The sequence below is a fragment of the Parambassis ranga genome, chromosome 5 (assembly GCF_900634625.1).
Source record: "Parambassis ranga chromosome 5, fParRan2.1, whole genome shotgun sequence".
Lineage (NCBI taxonomy): Eukaryota > Metazoa > Chordata > Actinopteri > Ambassidae > Parambassis > Parambassis ranga.
Genome location: NC_041026.1, coordinates 14,379,965 through 14,404,838, shown reverse-complemented (window position 1 = coordinate 14,404,838; position 24,874 = coordinate 14,379,965). Strand labels below are relative to the sequence as shown.

The following is a 24,874-nucleotide window of genomic DNA, read 5'->3' as shown; positions in this document are numbered from 1 at the left end:
CCCAGGGTTCCGTGAGAGCCGTTTGCCCCACCCCACCTCTTCAGCGCTATCTATCTCAATGTACAATTCTCAGAGAAAAGGGGGGCAAAAATAATTCAGAGTATTACTGCAAGAAACGATTCTCACTTCCCGGGGCGGTTCATCGGAGCAGCCGCGGCCTGTCGGTGGTAAAAATAACTGTCTCGCCGTTGAATCAGTGATTGAAAACACCGCGGTATGTTCATGTATCATGCACATGTAACCATAATCTACCATACGGATTCAAAGGGAATACAAAAAGCTGAGACTTGACAGCGGACTGTACCTGCGCCAAACGGGAAAATAACGGAGGATTTCCACCAATATCACCTGGAGAGTGCGTTTATATTCAAGGACATCCAGCTGCCAAAACACCGCCTTTTGCTCTGCCCGGAGAAGCTTCCCGATGTGAGGAGAAATACAAATTAACGTTACGGAGAGAAAAAGGACGGAGAAGGGGCCTTTTTTTAGGGGGGTCTGGTCAAACCCTCCGAAAAAAGCAAGCACCAGCATCTGTTGACAGGGGAGAGGAAATCATTTTGACATCGGCTGAAAAAAAACCCCAGGATATTATTGATAAGGTTGCTATCACTTAACGACGACAGAAAACAGTGTATATAATGTGACGGATCTGAAAGACGGGTGTGATAGAGAAAGAAGCCCCGGTGAAGCCTGATGATTCACATGCCGTCATTTTAAGAGGAAAATATATATTTTTCTTTTGATGCCCACCCGCCCTCTAAATGCGCTTTGGTGAGGAGGATTGCAAAAATAAAATAAAACCTGAAATATACACTTCAAAAACGGGGGGAGGGAAGGAGAAGAAAGTCAAGGGGGGATAAAACAGGGCTTTGGTTGTGAGTGGAAATGGATTGAATGGCAGTGTGAGATATCTGCCGAAGATGGGCTCCGGAGGAGACATTTTCTGTGAAAATTCAGCATCATAACGTGAATTTATATACATATATATATATAGCCCATATATATTAAAAGAAGCCAGCTTGAATTGAAAACGCATTTTAAAGGAAACTGGACCACTGGACGTTCATTCATGAGCAGCAAGAAGCTGGATATTTCACATCTACTCTCATATCAATGTTGATGACTTCATTGCGGATTTACAGTGAAAAACACAGGAATCAAGCGTCTGAGAGGGCGGCATCATCTGATCCCTTTTTCTGTCTGATCTCTTGCTGATAAATCGCCAGTAAATACCCACATCCATCCCATACACATTGTGCCAAAGCCTGGTGGGGGGCCCCCACTGTCTACTATCTGACATCTGTTTCATCTGCATCTGGCTACATAAATGTCACCCATTTTGAGCCAGGTGTTCCTCTGCTGGGCCAGTTTAGGAATTTAGGATTGATTTTTTTTCTTCTTCTTGTGATCAACAACACACACACACACACACTCCCTCCCTCCCTCCCTCGCCATCCGTCCTCTCTTTCTGCACCCGGCCAACCAACCAACCACCCTGCCTCCCCCTGAACCTATCACTGGGTTTTTGGGAAGATGGGCTGTCTTGGCAATAGTAAGACTGAAGACCAACGAAATGAGGAGAAGGCACAGAGGGAAGCCAACAAAAAGATAGAGAAGCAGCTTCAAAAAGACAAACAGATATACCGGGCGACTCACCGGCTACTACTATTAGGTAGGTTTTTATCCTTTTCCTCATTCACATGCACATATGATGCCATGATTTCATGACAACCGTCTTTACTTCCTCAACCTGCAAACAGTCAAGCATCAGCTAATGATGCACTGACATGATGTCACCACGCCACCAGTGTCTTGACACAGGATGGGTTGGAAAAAGCAGACCTGTCTGCATTCATGGGTTATTATGGAGCATGATTACAGAACATGTGAGAGACCGGGTGGGGGTGGGGGGTACAGACAGACACCACCATGTGTGTGTGAAGTCAGCAGGCACCATGCAGAGGCCGGGAGGCCACTGATATTTTTTTTGCAGGCTTGTTTCTTGTCCTCACACACATAAACCAGAACTTGTGTTTGTGTTCACAGAGTAAATCCTCGACGACTTCACCTTGATTTATTTAGATTTTACAAACACCGTTCTGGAAAGTAATATTGTCCAATCAGCCACTGAAACCTGCTGTGTTTGGCCTTATCACGTGTGGCCTCCATATCACGATACTGTATAGGCTGGTGCTACTATCCTGCTAAACCTCTTGAAGTACGAAGCTGCAAATTAGGATTACTATTAGGATTACTAGAGTCCCTTTAACGCCTGTCTGGCTCATTTTAATCTGAAATTGATCCGAGATTTTAAACAAACACTCTAAATGGCAGGCCTTCAGCCTCCTAGCTAGCTCCCGGTGTTTGTTAGGAGATGACATGGCCTGGCTTTCGTTTTCAGTTTGCAAGGATACATGTAGGATATTCTTAATCCTGCCGGACTCATGGTACATTACACTTTCTTGCTTCCTAATATTCAATCAGTTCTATCTGTCCTGTAGTTGCTCTCATCTCTTGTGCCGAGTCCTTTTGGACTTAAGTGGAAGTGTTTTGAAGACAAAAAAAAAAAACTTAAACTCACACATCTCACAGAAACCAATTGTGCTAGGCTTGAGGCTATAGGCTTGTGACATCCAGTGTGGACGTAGTGGCAGTTATGGGTGTGTTTTAGGTGTGACGACGTTCAGTCGGGGACAATAGATAGATCACATGTGCATATTTTCCTTACAAACACAGCAAATTTGTTCATGACAGGGCTTGGTCTGATTTGTCTTTGACAAATGGTCCATCTATTCATCTGCAAGTGTTCTTTTGAAAGCGCCGTCTTTGCTCCCTAAAGTTTCCTGAACGTTGACCACCTGATATGATTCATATGTGCCGACCTCTGGACCAGCTGTGCACACACTGGAAACCAAAAGAGTTTTTATTTCAAAGAGATGATGTGTGAAGTGTGTGTAGTCAAGATGCTGTAGATGCTAATCCACCATGGATGCAGGGAAGGTCACCTCCAAGCAGACTAGAAAGTGGTATAATAAACTACATGTTTGCGAGGGAGTGTAATCCCAGCTGTAATCTGCAATACCACAACTAATTGGTGGTTATGGAAACATCCCTACTGCTGCTCACATTGACTCCCCTGATAATGACATTTATGTTATACTGACCCTATAGTCCAGGGTTAGGAACGTCCTTTCACAGTAGAAAAGTTGAACTACACATCTCTTTTTGTGAAATTGCTGGCCTGACATTGTTCTTTAAATGAGAAGTGTGGAGGGGAACTTTCTCTACAGAGGAACTCCTTTGGTTAAAAATCACAAACCACAAAAAGTCACAAAAGTGGGAACCGCTCGGTTAATCGATGACATCATGCTGTATATTAGAAGGTCACTAGTCACTGGTTTTGCAGAAGCTGGTAAAACCCTAAAATTCAAATTAGTTAAGTGTTAAGTGTTTTTTTGTTTGTAGCTACTTCATGTAACACATGTGGTCTACAACAGGGCAGGACCTGTGATGGAGGTTTGTACAACTGCTTTCTGATGACTTTCTCACAGTGCTCTCTCTCTCTTTCTGTGCTTCCAGGGGCCGGGGAATCCGGGAAAAGTACAATAGTCAAACAGATGCGAATATTGCACGTTAATGGCTTCAACGCAGAGTAAGTGTCGCTGGTTTTCACGTGTTTTATTTCCACACACCTTCAACACATTTGAATCACTAGACAAACACAGTCTTAGTGGGTTTATTTACAGAATACAGATGAGGATTAGAATGGATCTCATTAGCCTGATGGGCTCAGATACTGAGATATTTGTTGACCAAGTAGGTACTTTAATAATGTTTCGGGGAGAACTAATGGTGCATACAGGTGACACCATTGATAGGAGATTTTGTAGCTTCTGTAATGCTGACGAGGTGCAGGTGGACTTTTGGACAGGCTTAGTCTCTCTACATGGCTAGTATTCATCTACTCACCTTTTCCAAATTCTCTTTTGAAATCTTTAAAAGTCAAAAGCAACTTATTATTACCATAAAGTTATAAAATTGTCCAGAATCAGATATCTGATCAATCAATCTGCTGTTTTCCTGTAAATCAATGGTTGCTTCAGTCATAAAATTATAAAAAAAAAGTTCTTAGAGTCAAAGTTTGCCCAAAACTGACCAGAAGTTAGTTTACAATGATCTAAACTGAGTGAACATTATATATAAGCATGATATAAGGGGCAGCAGTGGCTCAGTGGTAGAGCAGGGTTGTCCAATAACCAGAAGGTTGGTGGTTTCGATCCCAACTTCTCCCTAGTCATTGTTGTGTGTCCTTGGCCTCCAGTGCACTTACTGGTGTGTGGCGCTCTTTGCTGGGCAGCCTTAAGCAATTTCCCTGATGGGATTATTAAGGTATTTCAAAATTCAAAAAATAAACACAATTCAGAAGCTAACTTTCTGTTCACTTTTAAATTATTTTCCATTTTGCTTATTAACTTTATGAACTGGTTTGACAACTAAAAGAAAATAAGTAAATTAGTGATATCTCAAGATTAGTCTACACATTAAGTTATCATACATAAAATAATATTTATTTTAAGTTAAGTACGGTATGCATATTTCTTTTTTTTTTTTTTTTTTTTTTTAAAGAAATGCAATACTCATACATATATTACAGTACTACTGTAGACTGTGTATGACAGTTTTTGTGCCTCGTACTATTTTCTTATATGAGTCAATGTTTTGGGTTTTTAGTTTCAAAAATATGGGTGAATTTTAAGCAGAAATGTCCTCTTTGGGGTGCTTTCAGTGCCTTGTTTGTCTAAATTCTCCTCCTCAACCAGGACAAAGGGGAAACTTAAGTTGGTCTTCCTCATTTGTAACATGACATCAGTTTTGTTTCAACAAAAGAAGTCAGGTTACACTGTTGGATGAGGGTTTCTGAAACGATTTATTTTTCCCTTGCTAAAGATTTAATAAGCTGATACGGTCCAATGAGAAAGAATGTATTATGTAATGTTGTGGAGTATATTCTTAAAAAGTTACATGACACAGGAAGAGGGTTACTTGTCAGTGTCAGGTTTTCATGGAAACATTGCCCAGGGTGTTTCAGCCACCCTGTCTTTTGAATTTCCGAAAACTAGATCCCAAGTTGATGCAATGGAAACAAAAAGCCACATTTTTCTATTCTTAATCATCTATTTCCTAGAAAGGGGTTTTGGGGTAGGAGCATCATAATCATGTGCTTATTTTAGGGTCATGTCAAACAGATGCTCTTCACAGACGCTCTGGTGCAGTGACAAATTCACAGTCAGCTGTGACTCCGCTGTGGCGTTTTAGTTCCAGGGTTTGGTTCACTCTTTGGGGGCCTCACTGTGTGGGGCGGGAGGTTTCCCCCTCTGGGTGCAGCAGGGCCAGTGCCAGTCAGTGCAAGGTGCCGGGAGGATGTTGATGGTGAGTGACGCAGTAATAAGGGAGAGGGGAGGACGCAGCAGGGGTAGTGTGGCTGAGGTGAGAGGAGACTGGTATGGCAGTGGGTGTTCTGAGGAATTCTGTCTGTGTGAATATACTCTGAGAGGCTGAGAGGGAAACAGACTGCTCACCTCTTCACACTTTGACATAAGAACTTACTTACTTTAAGTACTTTTATGACAAGTATTCTCATTTTTAGGTATGATTTTTAGAGTTTTCATTTTGAAAGTTGCAGATATTTGAGAAGCTGAAGCATTTTTGGCATTAAATATTCTAACAGCTCGCTAATGGATTAATCAGCTGATTATTTCCGTTCTATCATTAAACAAAATTCTGTGAAAATCAAGATTCTTGATTTGATCTTGATTTTCACAGAAATTGATTTGAAAATTCAGATGTGTTTATAACAAAACACTGCTTAGCCATTTTATTTGTAAATGTAATCATCACTAGTTCTCATGTATGGTTATGATTCAAGTTTTTCAGATAGGGATTTGAGTCCTTAAATCATACTCACAGAGTCCAGTCCAATGTTTATATTTGAATAAATGTTGATTACTATATACCACGAAGAGTAGCCTAAAATCAGACTTGAAATGGAGTGCTTGATTAAACTCTCACTTTGCTGAAAATTGCATAAAAATATGCAAAACTACAGTAAAGTTTCATGGCAGGGGATTTCTTTTTTTTTTTTTAAAAGGTTTTATGGTTTTGTTTAAAGGGCTGTATTACAGATGAGAAACACAATTTTCCTACACTGAATTTTTGACGTTTGTTTGTGACATCAGAATGTCATCAGTAGCGATTATTTGAAACAGAGTGAATTAAAGAATTATGCATCATTTCTATCATCTTCTTGAGCTGTATTCATCTGATTGTGTTGGATTAACACATATTTGAATTTACTTAATCATTAATAATGCCTTAAAGTTTTCAAAATCTTTTTAAAGTGTAAGTCACCTTACTATTGAGATATTTCAGTACGACCCAGTAATAATAGATGGTTAAAAGGCTCAGTAATGCTGAAACTCACTGTTGTCCTCCAGAACATCCTCCATCAGTATGAGGATTTCATTACAGCCACATGCTGTGATTGCTGAGAGTGTTATTTTCTGCCCCGCCCCCACCACCACCACCAAAGTCACTTTAGATAAGTTACTTTTATTATCGTCCATGCTTTTAATTTGAAATCTTTCTGCCAACACAAGCATCATGGGCTGGGTTGCATAGTGTTGCTGTAATCCTCAGCAGGCCGTTGTTCTGATATTTGTTGAATTTCAGTATCGAATCTGAATTTCAACAGTCAGACTTTTGTCTGGGCATTTGAAAGAATTCTCGCCTTGCAGACCTGTTTGTGACGTTAGACCTCTACTGCTGCAATCAGCGAAGCTGTGTGGTCATGCTGAAATTCTGTTTGTCTTTTCGGCCGTGAAAGCACAAAATATAAAGCATATCATCGCATTTGCTAATACTTTGACTTCCACTAATCTCAAGAAAGCTCAAATAGTAAAACACTGCATCAGAACATTAATATTCCCCCATGTGTACACCCCCAGTTTTGTCTTTAATGAATGTGATTGTCAAAATTAAGGCAAGATCTGCTGTTCTCGTAAACAAATTTTGATAGTTGCACTTGGTCTAAATAAAGGTATCTGGAGCAGCCATAATACTGATGCACACACAAACACATCTTTAGCATTTTGTAGTAATTGCAGTTTATATTCGTTCTCACTGTTAGTTTCGATGGTTTTAGTTTTAATTTCTTGAACATGATGAATTCTTGTCTTCTTTGTCCTTCACAGGGAGAAAAAACAAAAAATTCACGATATTAAAAACAACATTAAAGAAGCTATAGAGGTAAGGAATGGATGTTTTAAATCATGTCTACTTGTCTTTTATAGTAGTAGTAACAAACGATGAATCATTTTTGGGCTGAAAAAGGCAAAACACATAGTTAAGACTGCAAAGCGGCCTGTTTGCTGCTTTTTTAAGTGTTTCTGTGTCTGCACAGAAATCAAAAGTCACTATAAAAACCTCAGCCTCGACATGATGTAAACATACCATATTTTGTGTTGTGTTAGAATAAACGACGTTTCCTTCTTCTGCTCTCTCTCTCCATCCAGACGATCGTGGCCGCCATGAGCACGCTTACACCTCCTTGTCAGTTAGCCTGTCCTGCAAACCAGTCCCGGATCGATTACGTCCTGAACCAAGTAAACCAGAAGGATTTTGACTTTCCTTCAGTAAGTTGCTGCATCAACTCTTATTTGCTGTTTGTGTCTTTCATCCTTCAACCTTTGTAATTTCACTCAGGCTTTAAAACGTGTCATCAAACTATTACATCCTGGAGGAATTCTCCATCAGCTGAAGCAAAACCTCACTGGTCACATTTAATATAACTATTTAAACATGATATGATATGATAGAAATCTAATTCAGTCTAAAATTAGCAAACTTTTTTTTCAGGAAACACATTTAGTTTTCAATAAATATATTTCATGCATATAAACATGTATACAGGTGTCAGGTTGTCAGTCTCAGCCTGTTGTAGCCCGGTGCTCCGGCTCCTTGTGCTGCAGGTGAGCGAGGTGTCTCACTCCTCAGCCTGCACGAGCCGCTGCCTGGTGTGTTTGTGCTGTGATTCCCTAATTAGCAGGTGTGCTTCCGCTAAGGGAGGCTGTCAATTGAATGAGCCTCTCACCTGAGAGATCCACACCGCCTATTAACACTGATTGTCTGTAATAAAGCTAAATATGTCTGGAGGGACGTGTCCTTCAGAAACATGAAGGCTCGGAGGGATTCTCTCTCGGCTGCGGTCTGATCCAGGTGGCCTGTCAGCCCGGAGTCCCTGCAGGTCCCTATGGCTATTGGATATTTATTCATTAATTTGGTGACATCGTCCGAATCATTTTGGTGCTTAAATGCAGCTCGGTAGGCGCAAAAACAAATTCCAGCTTCTGCATAACACTATAAATGAAAGTGCCATCTGTTGTCAAAACAATAGTCTGTGATAGAAGAAATCTGTCCTCATGCTAGCCACCGACATCTTTCATTTATGATGAAACTTGATTTAACTCAAGCCAATTACTCAAATATTTGAGTACTTGACAGAGTACATTCATTGAGTACTCAATTAATTATTTAATAGCACAAAAGTTAATTATTAAACATAATTATTTGCTCCTTTACTTTGTTTTATAATTTTTTTAAAACTTTTTTTTGCTTTTTCAGAGAAATATACTAGTTTATTAGTAAAATAAACAGGTGAATTGAAATTTTAAATAATGCTTAATTATCTTTACTGTTTAGAAATAAAATGCAGTTTTTACGTCTTTCAATGATCATTGATTGGGTCTGTCAAGCAGTGGGAAGGGCTTCTAAAAGTGGAAAAGAAGAAAAGGGTCTCATATTATTTCAGTTGTTTTGAAACACACACACACAGCAGAGGTTACACAGAGGAAGGACACTGTCTTCCCTGCGTTTTTTTTTTCCCTGCACGGTGGCCTCGGTTCAAACCGCTCGTTTATTTCGTGTACATTTGTCATGTAGCTGAGTTTCCAGTGAAGTGTGAGTGTATTTGTGTGTAAGCAAAAAGGAAGTCTCCTGATATTGCCTCTGTTACGCCATGGTAAATTTATTATGTGGGCCTATCCGGAGCTGACCCTTTCCCTTTTGGGCCGTCAGTCACCACAGACCTGCAGGGACAGAATCCTTTCTGGAGTCAGGGTGCGGAGGCTTAGAGCAGGTAGAAACATTGTCATAAGAACGGATGTTATTTTTAAGTGTGATCTCAGTCAGCTGCAGAAGCATCAACACCTATGAATATCCAGTTTGCCTGTTGAATGTGTTTTAATACAGAGAGAATAGATTACAAACTATCTATAGGCCCAGATTTTCTTCCTCAGCCCGCCTACTCCTCCTCTTCCCGTTTCCCCTGCCTGGCCTTAGGGCCCACTGGAAACCAGTTGGACTGGTTGGCTCTGCTTTCAGCAAGGGAGGAAGAGAGACACAATAAGCACAGAGCCTGTGTTGTACATCTGTTATCTTGTTTTTGATTTCCTTTGGAGCCTAAAGTCTAATCAATATTAAATCATTATTCAACAAAATGATTTTGTCTGGATGAGCCAAGGAAAAAAAGGTTTGATAGTAAAAAAACATAACCAAACATCTCTTATGTCTTCATATAGTTTTTTGGAATTTTGCAACTTTTCCTCCAAACTAATGTCTATAAATGCAATTTAATTCTAAATACTGCAACCAAAGCACCCTCACACACACACTCCAAGTTCACAGCTTTTTATGTCTTGTATTATGTTTTGTTAAAACAAAATTGTTTTTATTTGAATTTCATTAATTTACTTGTGTGTGCATTTTGTTTCAGGTTTAAATTTTTAAGTAAATAGCTTACTTTTACTGTACTGAGACAATTTTTCCTTCTGTCCATATTCACATTTTTTTGCAGTCATATTTAAATTTTAACCATAATAATGTCTACAGACTGCTTTGTTATATCAATACAAAATTAGGAATAAAGAATGTAGGATTTAAACCTACATTAAAGTTTATTATCATTGTCATGAGAAGAAATGCATTTCAGTCAAGTTTAGATGAAGGCCCGGGGGCAGTGCTGTGTTTTTTTTATGTGAATCATCACTGGTTAAATGGTGAATAAGAGCAGCTTCATTATAATGAGTGGATTGAGTGAAGTTGTGTTTTTTTTTTTTTAAATGTTTTTGCATTGTGAAACAAAGCAGCAGTCTACGGCCGGCATGGCTCCGCTGTGAGCATTCCAGCTGACATGTCACACAGTGTATGTCCACATTTTAACAGAGCCTTTTTTAATGGCTGTTTAAAAAACAATAAGTCAATAATCAGTTTACCAAAAACACAAATATAATGCCTTCTAAACAGACACATACAGCTGAATATTCCAGTCCAGCTGTAAAGTGAAGTGCAGTCTCACCACCGCCTCTGAATACCAAACCTCTTAAGGCAATGGAGGAAGTGAAAGCTTTGCTGGAGTTTACCCCACGTAGACCCTCAAAGTGTCACAGGTTTAATCTGCATCAGGGTCTGTCCCTGTGCTCAGTTTGAGTCAGCAGGCTCAAGCTGATGGTGCCACATATGTCTTTTGGCCACTCTATACACTCTGTCCGTCACTCTTTGTATGTGTTCTGTTTAATTTCTGTCACATTTTACAGACAATTAGTGTAAAGAAGTCTGTACCATCCTGTTTGACAGCTTTGTCTTGTGATGAGAGCAAACACATGACAGTGCTGCTGATTACATGTCATTTAGTCTTTGAAAACTCCTGCTCACTCTCAGCTGAATCAATATTTATAATCTTATCCTGTACAGTTAAAGTCTATGGTTCATAATGGCTTATTTGTAAGTGAAGATTGTAGTGAAGAGATCGGCCCCTTACGTAGTGACAGCCAAGCCTTGTGTCAGCACAAAGCTCTCCATTTCTTCATGAACTCGTTGAACTGTTCTGTTTCCTGCCTCTGCTCATCTGCCGCTCCTCTCCAAGACGTCCTTAAACTCCAAACTAAGCTGGGGGAGAGGGAGTATCACTGCCTCCCTCCATCTGTCCTTAAACGCTTTCACCCACCGAGACCCAGGCGAAGAAACAACAGTTGTGAGCCAGGGACGTGGGATCGTCCAGAGTTAGCAGCCAATCGAAACTTTTTTTTAGCCTCTCTTATTTTCTTCTTTCTCTTTTGAGCTAAACTTGTACTTTCTCATAGCACAAAAATCCCAATTTAATCTTGAACCTTTTTTTTCCTCCTTCATATCAATTAACAGACTAGTTTCTGATGTGCTGTTGATCAATTTGCAAATAAAGTCATTGCATCAGCAAGTCTTGGAAAAAAACATGCAGAGGGTTATTAGGATGTCACGTTTCAAGTCAAAGCAGCAGTCACTGACAAATATGCCTGCTTTATTTACAAACTGTGCACATATCAGTAGCCTGACGTGCAGTTTTGTGTGGTTGTTGCTGATTGAGACTTATCTTTCTCCCTTTTTTTGTTTTCTCAGGAGTTTTATGACCATGCAAAAATCCTCTGGCAGGACGAGGGAGTGCGAGCGTGCTGGGAAAGGTCCAACGAATATCAACTCATCGACTGTGCACAGTAGTAAGTCTTTGTTTCACTCCTGATCTCACCTTTATGCAAGCTCTTGCAGTTGAAACACGCACATCATCTCTTTTTTTTCTTCTTCTTAACTTCACACATCTACGTGGTATAAGCGTGTTGTGCGCTGTGTGAGTTTTTTTCTTTGTGAGGTGTCAATGATGGCTGTGCAGCCTTGATGGTGTGGTTATTGTGACCTGTTGTTTCAGGAGGTGAGTTAGACGTTCTGCTGAAACCGAGGTGTTAAACCCAGCTTACCTTCTAAAGAGTATAATCACATAGAACATAGATACAGACACATTTCCACAAGTATCAGATGGATTGATATAAAACATGATATCGCACATTGATGCTCATACATTTAAAGTTTGTTGTGGTTGCGTTTGTGTTATGCAGAGCTTGATCAATACTGGAGTTTTGGAACTGATGTTGATGATCTATAAATATTATCTGCTGCCATGCTTGTATATTTTACCAAGATGGTGTGAATAGTGAACACCTGCTACACATTGGTGTTGACATTGTTAGCATATTAGCATGCTAACTGTGCCTCATTGCAGCCTCTCAGAGCAGCATGCGTGCGTGTAAACTCTATGGCAAGAATGCGCTTTAATATAAAACTTGTTATGATGATGATCATTTCGATCAGCTCATTCTTGATGATACTGTGGTGCTTGATCGCAGATTGTCGTGATGCTCTGTGAGATTTTGTGAGGTTGCACTTCTGTGTGTTATAGCAAATAATAAGTATAAATAACAGCCAGGTAGCTGTGTGTAGTCTGGTGTTGCTAAACATCCAATATTAGCCTTGTGATGGTTATCAAGCTTCTGTTGCAAAGCACACAGTGAACACATGGGATCAGATTTTAGGAGTTTGGAAGCTTGCTGGCTTCCTAACCATCAGTCCCTGTTTCCTGTCATCAAAACATAACCAAATAGAAACCATATAAATGTGGACAGTTTGTTTTTTAAATGCAATATTTGGTTTGAAATACATGAGAGAAGACGTATAAAGTAGCATAGCATAGAAATATGCAAACCTCAGAATTGTGTGAATTGAGTGGGTGTGTATGTCTAATGTCACACTGAATGTAAGGCCACAGGTGGTTCTTATGTGAGTGTTACAGGATGTTTTCAATGGAAGCACGAAGTTTGTGAGAGCAGGAACTTTGATTATAGACAGAAGAGAAAGCGTTTGAGAAAGATTTCATATTAACAGAGCAGGCTCGATGCATTATGGGACCTCTCCTCTCTCCTGTCTTCTCTTCTCTCCTCTCCTTCCCTCCTCTCCCCTCTTCTCCTCTCCTCCCTCCCACACCCAGCAGCCCCAGTGTTATGGATCAGATGCTGGGCTGGGTGGCCAGACCGGAAGTGCTCCCCTCCCCCCCTCTGTGTGCTCTGTCTGTGAGTAGCTCTGTCTTAAGTTGACAGGGTGGTGATGCCTCTCTGTGCTGAGAAGGAAGTCTTTTGCTCCGTCATGCTCCTCTGTGATGTGCCATTGTTGTTTTTAGCATCACTTCCTGATGCTTTATATGGTCTGGGTTTGCATGGATGTTGTCCTGGATTCATAAGGATGGATAGATTTTAGTGAGAGAGGTTGCTGTAACTGTACCCTCACCTGACTGAGGCGAGGGCTTTGTTTTTGTCTCAGAAACTGAAGCCTTTCTGTCAGGTTTCATCAATATATTGATCAAATGGTTATAAAGTTTTATTCTGTAAATAAGTCATCTTTGAAACGAGTCGTGGCGTTTCTTCCATAATTAGTTAGATTGCCGTTGCTAGGCAATAAAACTATTGTTCTTCACCATCTTTCTTCTTCTTCTTCCGTACGTTTTTTGGCGCAGCGTATCTTCAGCATACATTGACCAATTTCAGCCATTCAACTATCAAAATGTTCATCTCACAGAGGACATTCCGGGTCAACTTCAAGTTTTTTTCAAACATTTTTCAAATATTAAGCAATTTCGGTGTGATTTTTAACATGGGAGTCTATGAGAGAGCCCTTCAACGAGGGTCATCTGCCAAATGTATCTATGATATATTTGGAAACAATGAATAAAGCCATACAGAAGGAGCCGGTGTCATGCTGTAGTGAGTAGTAGTAGTAGTGAATAATATACCTGCTACACATAGCTAGCAGTAGTTTCCTGGAGATATCAGACTTGTCTCCCAGCAGTACAACTTATTCTATCAGGGATTTGTACCATCTTTTGTAAAAACTGCACCAGGAAGTTGCTAAAATGTAGTTAAAAGTACTCACACAATGCGTTGTCATAATATCTACGTGGTGCTATTTAGATGAGGAATGCAGATATAGCTCCTGGTAATACTTCTGCCTCTACAGATGTCACTACTAGTAGGTCCCTGCCTGCAAAACTTTTTTCTTTGAGGCCGACACAGAATGCTCTGGTTATATCCATGATATATATATATATATGATTGATTTCCACTGCAAAGGATATATGATCAGGTTAAAATAATCAAAGAAAACATCTTAAAATTAAAACTGACAATGTGCAGCTAAATTAAATTTTCAGTACAGAAATCTTTGAAATGTACCCAGAACCAGGCTGTGGGCATCAAGTGAACAGAGAGGATGGTAAATGGATGATGATAAATGGCAATAAAAAAATAGGCTAACACTGAGGCACATTATAAAAACACAGCGCGACACCTTCACCTCCACGCAGAGTCTGACCTCACATCAGTCCAGCACAGTTGTATGAAAACAACTGTATTCCTAAACTGTAACAAGTAACTACAAACATTGTATAAATGTAGTGGAGTAGAAAGTACAGATAATAGCTGCACAATGTAATGGAGTAAAAATCTTAAGTATGCACTGTTATTTTAACTTACGGTAAGTAAAGTATAAATACGTACAAACACTTAGTTACATTCCTCCAAACTAAAAAATCTGAAAATCAGTCTGGAAGTTAGAGGGCGGCTGTGACTGGACGTTTTTGTGTGTGATAGCAGCCTCTTTATTTATTATCTGTTGATTCTTTAAAATCTCATCCTGGCGATTGTGTGCTGTCATGTGCCGGAGTCCCCCCTGAATGTCTTCTCCAGACCCCCCCCCCCCCCCCCGCCCTCCTTTCTCAGTGTGATGTGTAGTGGTGTTTCGGCAGGGACAGAAAATGGCTGGGATTGAGTCTCTGACTCATCGTGAGGAGGGAAGGAGAGAGGGGAGGGGATGAGAGAGAGCGAGAGGGGAGAGAGTGAGGATGGACAAAGACAAACTGATTTTTGGGTATTATTTTTGGGTGGTGGTGTTAATGTCAGTACTTAAGTGTTGTGCTATGCTGAATATATTTAGGTGTGTTATATGCAAGTGTTGCAGACGTGTGCTTTTTTTTAACTCTTTAGAGCGGAAACTTTGCCGCTGCAATCTCAGGGTATTGTGATTTTTATGAATGCCGTGTGTGTTGAGCGATTGTGCTGCTCCCAGTGTCCAGCTGCTGTTTAACAGGCCTTCCTCAGTCCTGCCTTTACTCTTTCGGTCTTCCTTTCTCTTTCTTGTGTTTTCACGTTGTAATTTTTCAGTCTTTTTTTTTACATTGGTTGTGAAAGTTTTTGTCGTTTCACTCTTCTTCTCATGTTCCCTCTTACTTTTAAATATTTTTAATCATTGCATGTCTTTTTTCCATCTTAGGTCTGCTCTTCTTAGTTCTTTGTCCTTCTGTCTTGTACTTTTTTCCTCTGCTCTCTCCTAACCCACTTCATTCCCTGCATTTCTCTCTCTCTCTCTGTGTCTCTTTTGTTGCTCGCTCTCTCCCTCTCCTCCTCTTCTTCTGTCGTTCTTTCTTGTCATTCTTTCTTTTTCCTTCTCCCTCTCTCTCTCTCCCTCTCCCCCTCTCTCTCTCTGTCTCTCCCTCTTTCTGGCCCCTCTCCAGTAGCACAAGATTTGGAGCCGATTGTCTATTTATAGCGCCTGTGGTTCTGTCACCATGACAACCAAGCTTGAGGCCAGGGCGCCAGGGAGCTATTTTTGGAGCAGCGCTGTAATGTCAGACACAGCCTTCTCTCTCTTTTCTTTCCTACTCTTTCTCTCTCCGTCTCCCTCCCTCTCTGGAAGTGGTGTGTGTGTGTGTGTGCATGTGCGTGTGTTTGTGTGTGTGTGTGTGTGTGAGAGATTAAGGATCGGCTGGTTTTTGTTTCTTTGGTTTGGTTGGCTCACGGTGTGCAGCGTTAATGTACAAAGAAGCAGTAGGCCTCTGGAATCGCTCCGCTCAGTGGGCCGTGCACGATCTCTTCCACCCCTTGAGGAAGCGCCAAGACCATTTTCTGACTTGACTTGGTGCTCCGGAGACTCGCAAAGCTTCACTTGTGCACAGATTGATTTCAGTGACGGACTCAAATCTTTGCTCAGTTTTGCAACAGTAAAAGGTGGAATTCGGTTCAGACGTTTATGTTGTGCAATTAAAGTTAAGGATTCAGAGTAAATTTAAAGAATTGTTTTTATACTGTTTGATGGTACAGTTTAAGCAGTTTACGCACCCATATTAAATATTTATTAGTGTCAGTTTACAATAATGATAAACTATTTTAAGTTAATAGTGACTCATAAAATTATATTTTATATTTGAAATGTTTTTGACACCTGCTGTTTAATTAATTCTACTATTTTTAAGTTTAGATATATTACCGCTTTAATTAGACTCTCTGTTTGACAGAAGTTATGTGTTTTACTTTCTTTGTCATGTATTTATTGTTTCGGTAGGAGGTGACATGAACAAAACGAAAAAAGGTATTTTAAATCCTTAAACTTTTAAAGACCTGGCAGACATAAATAGATTCAAGCAGATGTTGAAAGAGGTGCTTTTTAGGGATGTAATCCTGCTCACTGAGTGTGTGTGTGTGTGTGTTACAGCCGGCCTCAGATGCAGGGCAAAGTTTTCCAGATGCTGTGTGTTTGTTTCACATTAAACCTGAAACACTGTTATGTCTTAAAACTTTCCTAGAAAATGAGACATTTGCTGACTGTTTAAATCATGTTGGTGGTAAATTATGACCGCATGATTTAAAACATTTTAAACCTCACTCTGGATTACATGTTTTTTTTTTAATCTAGGTAAATTGTACTAATAATAATAATAAGAGTGCCAGCCGACGAGTCAGCGCAGTTTTGCAGTTAATCCCATGTAGATCTGAGGATGTGTAGTAGCTCACAATCTGCATAATCCTTTGTCTTAATCCTGCCACTTTAACAAGATGAATGCATTATGTGAGTGTTATCAGCTCAGACGGTACACTGCTGATGATTCTGTTAAAACTTTGCAGTGCACAAAGATTTCTAATTGTAGAGACAATTTAAAAACACTCAAGTACAAATGTTAAAGTGTTTTTTTTATATCTGTATTTTCTTGTGGAGTGTTTTGTGATTCTCCTGTAAGTCCCGTTGCTGTATTACAGTTAAAAATCTATGTAATAAAACAGGTTTTTGGGTTGTTTATATTTATAAAATGTGTAAACACTGTATCCATTTTTAGTTTTTTTTCCTACAGTTCTTACAATTGTTGTACATACGGATCAGCAGAGAAATGACACACGCTGAAAAAGTGGAGATAAAATATGCACTTAATCTTTTCTTGTAAATACTGAGTTATTTTCAGTCACCAGACAAGTCTCCTGTGTGTATTTTCAGAGTGTAAGTCAGCCCGTCTGCTACCCCAGAATAACCCTGACAGGTTATACATAACACCGCAGACCTCTCTGTTACTGGGGCAGCCACTATTATTTAGTTCAACTTACGAGGCACGGTTATTATTGGCACTTCTCCTATTAATAGGGAGAACTGCTAAAAATTGAGCAGTGTGTGTGTGTGTTTGTCCTGGGTGTGTCGATGCCTCAGACCAGAGCTGTAGATAAACATGAGTTTGGCCTCGGCAGATGTCGGCAGCAGCTATGTTAACTCTTGTTGCAGCTTTCAGATTCTGTCACATGTAGATTTGTTTCTGTTTTTGGGGAGGATGAAGCGGGATGCTTGGAGCTTGGTCTAAGCTGTGGATACAGTTGTCCACTCAGGGCTCTGGATGTGCTGGCACAAGCAGAGGCACTGTGGTGTGGGAACAGCTGAGACACTTGGCCCCTGCAGAGAGCCGATGGTACCAGACCACTTGGCTGCTTAATGGCCTCCGTGTGTGTGTTTTATATGAGTATCTGTGTCAGTGTGCATTTGTGTGGAGAAAAACACAATGAAACGACTTCTCCCCTCCGTTCCTTTTTCAGTCTCACACTGAATGTTCCCAACTCTGTTTTTTTTTTTTTTTTTTGGTACGTCCATCCAGTACTGTAGCTTCCGCAGACCCAGCCCACTGTTCCTCTCAGTGTGTTACCTGCAGCCCTCCTGTCACATTTCACCCCTGTCTGCCACATTCCTAGTTATCACAGAGGGGGCTGCATAACCCATTCTTTGAGAGGCAGCCACGAGCAAGCCTATCTCCTTTAAAGTTGCAGGAACTGAAGACAGACAGACAGACAGACCAGCAGGCAGGCTTACAGGCATACATTTTACACACATCATCACAAAAATGTACAGTCTACACAACGCACTGCTTGCCTTAAAAATAAACCCATCCACTCCTGTTGTTGCCTGTTGCATGTATCAACTTGTTGTGAGCAGTTCAACCGGACAGACCTTTTCTTCTGTTTTATTTTACTACATTGTCGCCTTCAGTAGTAAGATTTGTATCTGTTTTTAAGAAACAGTAAAAATATATATTTGGTAATAAATGTAATTATTGCTCGTTTTATGGTGTATTCTACAAAGATTCAAATTCAATTGAATATTTTATTACATTTAGGGACTAAAGTGTGTTTTAAGAGAGAATGTGTTAATATTGTGGTAACACACACACACACACACACACAGGGCTGTATCTCTCTTTTTGTAGCATGTCTGACAAAAATCAGCGAATAGTTAATTTAGATGTACAAGTACATTTAGAACCTGCCTTGTAAATCACATTTTTCGTTGGGAATCCTGCAGCAAGTGGGACTTTTCCGAAATTCCTCCTGAGCCACTCACTGCTTTTCTTCCTAAATTAGTATCTGTTTGGGAGAACTATTGAGGCATGTTTAAGACTCTGTAATAATTGGTCTAAAGTTTCATTGTCCACTGTCCATAGTGGGACTGCAGTTGGAAAAGGTGGAGCATGATTAGTCAGTGTTTTTTTTTTTTTGCCCACACTCGTTTGTTTCCAATGCTCGTGTAACATCTTCGCCTTTCTTTGGAGCCACTCTGGCTGCTGACTTGTTGCAGCAGACACCTCGAGCAGGTGACCCTGATACAGTCATCGTGCAAACATCAGGGCAACTCAAACTCCTGAAAAAAAAAAGCAGCAGCAATGTAGGCCTGTTCAGGAGAACAATCATCGTGCATTTGAGTAGGCACTCTGCAGATCTGAGCGCACTGTTGTAGGCCTGCATACCCACCCACGCACACACACACAGATACATACTTCTCCTCCTGTGGAAGTACTACTACAGCGGCTCCATTGACGAGGCTTCTGCCGATCTGACAGAGCAAACGGCTGCTGGTGACTCAGACTTGCTGCCTCTGATCTCACTGTGAGTTCAAACAAACGCCCCCTCGTGGCCGTTTCAGGGATTGCCTTCCTCCATCTTTCTCAGGCTCCCACTGCTGTAACTGAAGTGTACCACCGCTGTGTGTGGCCATACTGTTCTCACATTATACTGATAATAGGATGGCAGCTCACAGCTGGTAAAATGTTCTAAATGTTATATTACACATGTTTTGTTGTGTGGTACTGCAGGAGAGCAGCTGAGGTCTAACCGGGTGTACTTTTCTCTTCTCTTTGCAGCTTTTTAGACAGGATTGAGGTGGTCAGGCAGAACGACTACACACCCACCGATCAGGTGAGACGTCCAAACAAACAAATAAATCCATTAATTCCATGCTGCGGCTTTAATGTCCTGTTTGTGTGCTTCCTGTCACACTGTCCTGAACACAAAAAAAACACAAATCTTAACTGTGTGCAGAATAACACAGAAGTTGTGTATTTCATTACAAGTATGTCATGACACACGAATGCCTAACATGATAGTCTGCACACAGAAATGATCACAAACGCTTCCACATGGTCACACATGGGCAAACGACAGGCGTTGAACAATGCTAACCTGGACATGGAAACCATGCTCTTACTTTTAATCATTTCAATTCTTTTAATAATATATCAATATTGTCATTGTAGAAGTATGTACCTATTACACTGAGATACTGCATGTACACAATGTATGGTAATGATATATTTGCATTAGCTTGCCTGTGTGATTTATAGCTCTGAGAAGCAGCATGCCTAATCTCACTGCACTCTACATGTGCAATGAGAGCAAAGATGTTCTTTTCTGTTGTGTTGTTTAATTTCTGACAGCTGTCGAACCACAAAGTGCTAATTTTGCATATATTAAATGTGATGCTTTGGGTTCAGACACTTTTTAGGAGTTCCTTTAATAATATTATATATATATATATATATATATATTTAATAATATTTAATATTGTTGGGGCAGCAGTGGTTCAGTGGTATAGCAGGGTTGTTCAATAACCGAAAGGTTGGTGGTTCAATCCCAAGTCCTCCCTAAGTCATTGGCACACCTTGCTGGTCATTGTATGACACTGCTTGGCAGCAGCCTTAAACAATTTCCCTCTGGGATTATTGAAGTATCTAAAATAAATAAAAATGAAAAAAAAAACCTTAAGGTTTTACACAGTTGGTCAGATATAATGAAAGAATCTGCTTTTTTACTGGTTGCTAACATTTTATATCAAATAACCAAAAACAACAGAATGTATTTCTTCTAAATAGTAACTGTTGCCTGCATTAAGTTAGATTCTGGTTTGCCTAAAGATAAAAAAAAAACCTGTTAATATAAATAGAGACAAGTTCTTGCATTAAAAGAGGTTTAACCCTTTGTTTCCTTCTCTTTGTTTTTTTTTCAGGACCTCCTGAGATGCAGAGTACTGACATCTGGGATCTTTGAGACAAAATTTCAAATAGACAAAGTCAATTTCCAGTGAGTTATCATCACTTTATTTATCGTCATGTCAGGTGATAAAGTAACCGTTAAAAATAGTTGAATAATTTCCAGCATACTTCGCTCCAGTGAAGAAGTAGACGCTGCTAGTACAACATCCAAAGAGAAATTAAACTGTATCAAATTTGAATTCCATGCATGACAAATAGGATGTTATATTATATTTCATGTTACAGAGGATGTTTCTTAATCATTATTATTATTATTATTATTATTATTATTATTATTATTATTATTAGACTTTGCTTCTCTTCACCATTGTTACCGTGCTGTTTCTGTGTCTCGCAGTATGTTCGATGTTGGAGGTCAGAGAGACGAACGCAGAAAATGGATTCAGTGTTTTAATGGTAAGCTCGGTTTATTTTGATATATATTATTTTAATGATCATTTATTGATGAGTTACAAAACATTGTTTGAGTTAGAATTTAATTGTTAAAAAGTGGTATATGTGTCTGGATTTTTAGCAGTTTTGTCCATATTTGTGTTGGTAATTTTGTTTTACTGTGTGTGTGTGTGACACAGATGTGACAGCTATCATCTTTGTGGTGGCGAGTAGCAGCTACAACATGGTGATCAGAGAAGACAATCAGACTAACAGACTACAGGAAGCCCTCAATCTTTTCAAGAACATTTGGAACAACAGGTCAGAGACTCTTTAGATTTTCCCATTGCTGTTTATTTTCTTTCTTGTTTTGTAACCAGTTGACGTTCTGTTCATCTCAAGGTGAGAGAGAAGAAAATATACACACACAGTAGATAAATATGGCCTTAAAGAGCGCCTGTGTGCTGCCTGGTTTTCTAACATTTTCTCAGGCTTGTTTCCTCATCTAAAGGCCATTTTGTCAAGTAGAAATGTGTAAGTGAACAGCAGCACTGGCACATCACAGTAAGCAGGACCCCTGCCATTCATTGGCCTTACTATAAACCACATTAACGTCTGAGGATGTGCAGAGCCGATGCCCCAAACGAATCAGATAACATGAGGTGGTCACCATGTATATGCTCAGTGGGTGCTCTGTAGCTGTTGTACCACTGGTTTTTAGTCTCCTCTCCGTGTGGGAACATATGGGCAGTTTCATGGGAGAGGCTGTAAAGACGTCGTCCACCTTGACCTCCAGCAGTATCCCCTTGATTCCTGAACCAAGATAACCTGGCACTGAAGTCGTTTCATTTCCCTCCACAGGTGGCTACGGACCATTTCGGTAATCCTCTTCCTGAACAAACAGGACCTGCTTGCTGAGAAGGTTTTGGCAGGGAAATCTAAAATTGAGGAGTATTTCCCAGAGTTTGCACGCTACACTACACCTGATGATGGTGAGAGCGGATCTCAGATTTGGTTGACTCTGACTGCTGTGATTCAGCAGAATTTGAATGTAGGAGATGCTAACGACCTACCATGTACATGTTACCATGTTAAAGATGCTTTTGTTTTCTGACTCAAAGACTTAATGTGACCAGACTTCTTCTTGTCCAACAGCAATACCAGAGCCAGGTGAAGACCCCCGTGTTACCAGGGCAAAGTACTTCATACGGGATGAGTTTCTGGTGTGTACAAAGCTCAAATTCAAACAGGTAAAGGTTGTTTTACCTGTTTGAATTTGATCGGTTCTATTTTTATGTTTCCCTTTTTTTTTTTTAAACTTCAGTTCTATTTTTTTTTACGTGAATGTTGGGTTCACACTGGATGTGGTTTTATGAGTGGATCCTCAGCTCTGTTAATTCTCTGTAAATCTTCCATAATTTTATTATAACCTAGGCAAAAAAAAAGAAATAAGTAAATAAATAAATAACAAAAAGATCCTTTAAATGAAAATATTCAAATCATTTAAATAGTAATAATTATGAATTATTATAAATTTAAAAAAGAATAAAATATGTACTAATATTGCCATTTAAATCATTTCAGTTTTCTGATTCTGTCTTCTGGGACATGATGGTTCCCTTTGAGTGCAGGTTTCTCCCTGTGCAATTCAAATTATTATTATTATTAGCTGCATTATTAGGTGCATCATATTTTAATGTGTTGAATATTTCATCATGTCATCAGCATCATCACTACTAACCTGCCTTCTCTTTTGCGTCTCTTCCAGAGGATCAGCACAGCCAGTGGGGACGGACGGCACTACTGTTACCCACACTTCACCTGCGCGGTCGACACAGAAAACATCCGCCGTGTCTTCAATGACTGTCGTGACATCATACAAAGGATGCACCTACGACAGTACGAGCTCTTGTGATGGGCAGCGGGGTCTGGTCTACTTATCTACCAACCAACCAACCAACCAACCAACCAACCAACCTACCTAGCTACCCACCCCCTCCCTCCCTGCTATGACCAGTTAGCCAATCACCCCCTCCACTTCCACCAACTTCACCTAACAACTGAGTGACCACCTGCCCTCCCCCCTTCCCCTCTACCTGGTAACACAACTTCAGCAAAACAGAACAGTTTGATCAACTCTTATCGCGGACTGACTGCTGTACTCAGCAGCTGCGCTACACTTTGACCCAGAAAAGAGGGTCGAGACTGGATTCCCTCGGTGTAGGTGATCTCTCCTTTTAGCTCTCTCTCAGATATATGATCACACACACACACGCTCATGCTCTCGCAGGTACACACACAGACACACACTCACTACAGAATAAGACATTCAGACCATTACATGAGTTTTAATATCACACACACAGACCATTTTAAAACCAGGTTCTCCTGCTTTTCACAGCTGGCAGAGGCTAAATTAAATAATGCATTCTGAGGGAGAGAGGAGTTTATTCACCGCGTGCTGAAGATGGAAGAGAAGAAGAAGAAGAAGAAGATCGATGGACACGGAGGGTGGCAAACTGATACAGAGGAGGGCTGTAGGCCTTTTTTTGTGCCCAGAGACAGACAGACTAATTCTGTGCCTAATGCTAGTCTAATGGCTGCCTGTGGACGTGAGCGTGACTCAAACATAAGACCGCACGGCTCACATGACCTGCTCGAGGAGGGATGGCAGAAAACAACAAAAAAAAGATTTAAAAAAAAAAACAAACAAGAAAAATATCATACAGTGAATAAATCCATGCATACCAGTGAACTTCATGCAGTGCAAAAAATCCGAGCTATATATATAGATATTTATATATGTGTGTATATAAATATGTATATATATATATATATATATATAAATATTATATATTCCTGTAATAACACAATTCAACCTTTAAGTTTTTGTTAGTTTTTACCCCATGTTGTGTGTTGGTGTACACTGTGTGTGTGATCAGCCTCTGTGCACCATTCATCCCCCACCGCCCCGCCACCATACACACACACATAACTATACACCCCCCCTCCCCCAACCCTGCTGCTATGCGACTATTCAACATATGGAAAAGAAGAGAACGTTTTATTCAATAAGGAAACAAGACTCAAAAAGAAAAGCATGAAATGACTTAAAAAGACTGGATGCAACATTTTACCTGGGAGCACACACAGACACACTAACACACACACACGCACACATGCTCCAGCCCTCATCAGTACCCCCTCCTTGTCTACATGACAACCTCCCCCCTCCTCTTACCTTTCGTCTTGTTCTCTCACCTCCTCCCCCCCCCCCCCCCCCCCCCCCCCCCCCCCTTCCCGGCTTTAAGTACGTGTGTCTTTATTTTACTGCTGGACTATTATTCTTGTACAGACTGTAAAATGTATTATTTTGTACAACTTTATTGAAGAAAAAAAAATAACTTGTAGAAGATCCCTGTGCCTTGATCACGACTGTACGTGTTTAAAAAAAAAAAAAAAAAAAAAAAAAAAGAGCTAATATGTAATAGTTATATTTCACTGCGCTGTACAGCTGCACCTCGTCCGGCCTGGCTGACCCCTCTGCTGGAAGAGGACAGAGGGTGGCTGGGTGGCTGGGTGGATGTTCGGGGGTGGAGGCCTTTGGTCTGTTGATTAGTTGATTAGTTTCCACTTTTTCTTTTTCCACATTTGTTTGTCTTTTTTCTTTTTTTTCTGGTTTATATCATAGGATTTGCAAAAAGAAGGAAGGAAAAACGAATCAATCACGCCACCTTAGCACTGTGTAGTGTAAGATACTGAAACACAATTTAATATATATATAAAATATATTTCATATTTTATATTTTATATATATATATATGTATATATACCTGTACACTTCTATTTATCTTCCTTGTGAGCTGCAGCTCAGCTTTGCTTTCTATCAGGTACATCTGCAAACGA

The 24,874-nt window shown here is 40.1% G+C and overlaps 1 protein-coding gene across 2 annotated transcripts; it reads left to right on the top strand.

Moving 5' to 3' along the window:
• Nucleotides 1-24,359, top strand: LOC114436391 (guanine nucleotide-binding protein G(s) subunit alpha-like). Of its 2 annotated transcripts, none has more exons than XM_028406628.1 (12): nt 1-1,672; nt 3,580-3,652; nt 7,251-7,305; nt 7,572-7,691; nt 11,488-11,585; nt 19,409-19,463; nt 20,551-20,624; nt 20,934-20,992; nt 21,169-21,289; nt 21,830-21,960; nt 22,124-22,218; nt 22,737-24,359. In XM_028406628.1, exons 1-12 carry the CDS (start codon nt 1,534-1,536, stop codon nt 22,881-22,883), a joined length of 1,167 nt encoding a protein of 388 aa, XP_028262429.1. In that variant the 5' UTR covers nt 1-1,533; the 3' UTR covers nt 22,884-24,359. The 2 variants fall into 2 exon arrangements, with proteins under 2 accessions (XP_028262429.1, XP_028262430.1); XM_028406629.1 differs by having other exon boundaries at nt 2-1,672; nt 22,124-22,191.
• The last annotated feature ends 515 nt before the right edge of the window (nt 24,360-24,874 follow it).

What these genes read in the sequence shown, in the direction of transcription:
- LOC114436391 (XM_028406628.1), top strand. Translation starts at nt 1,534, where the DNA reads ATGGGCTGTCTTGGCAATAGTAAGACTGAAGACCAACGAAATGAGGAG. An exon ending in ATAGACAAAGTCAATTTCCA is followed by an intron (nt 20,625 to 20,933) that starts GTGAGTTATCAT and finishes TGTGTCTCGCAG; the next exon opens with TATGTTCGATGTTGGAGGTC. An exon ending in ATGGATTCAGTGTTTTAATG is followed by an intron (nt 20,993 to 21,168) that starts GTAAGCTCGGTT and finishes TGTGTGACACAG; the next exon opens with ATGTGACAGCTATCATCTTT.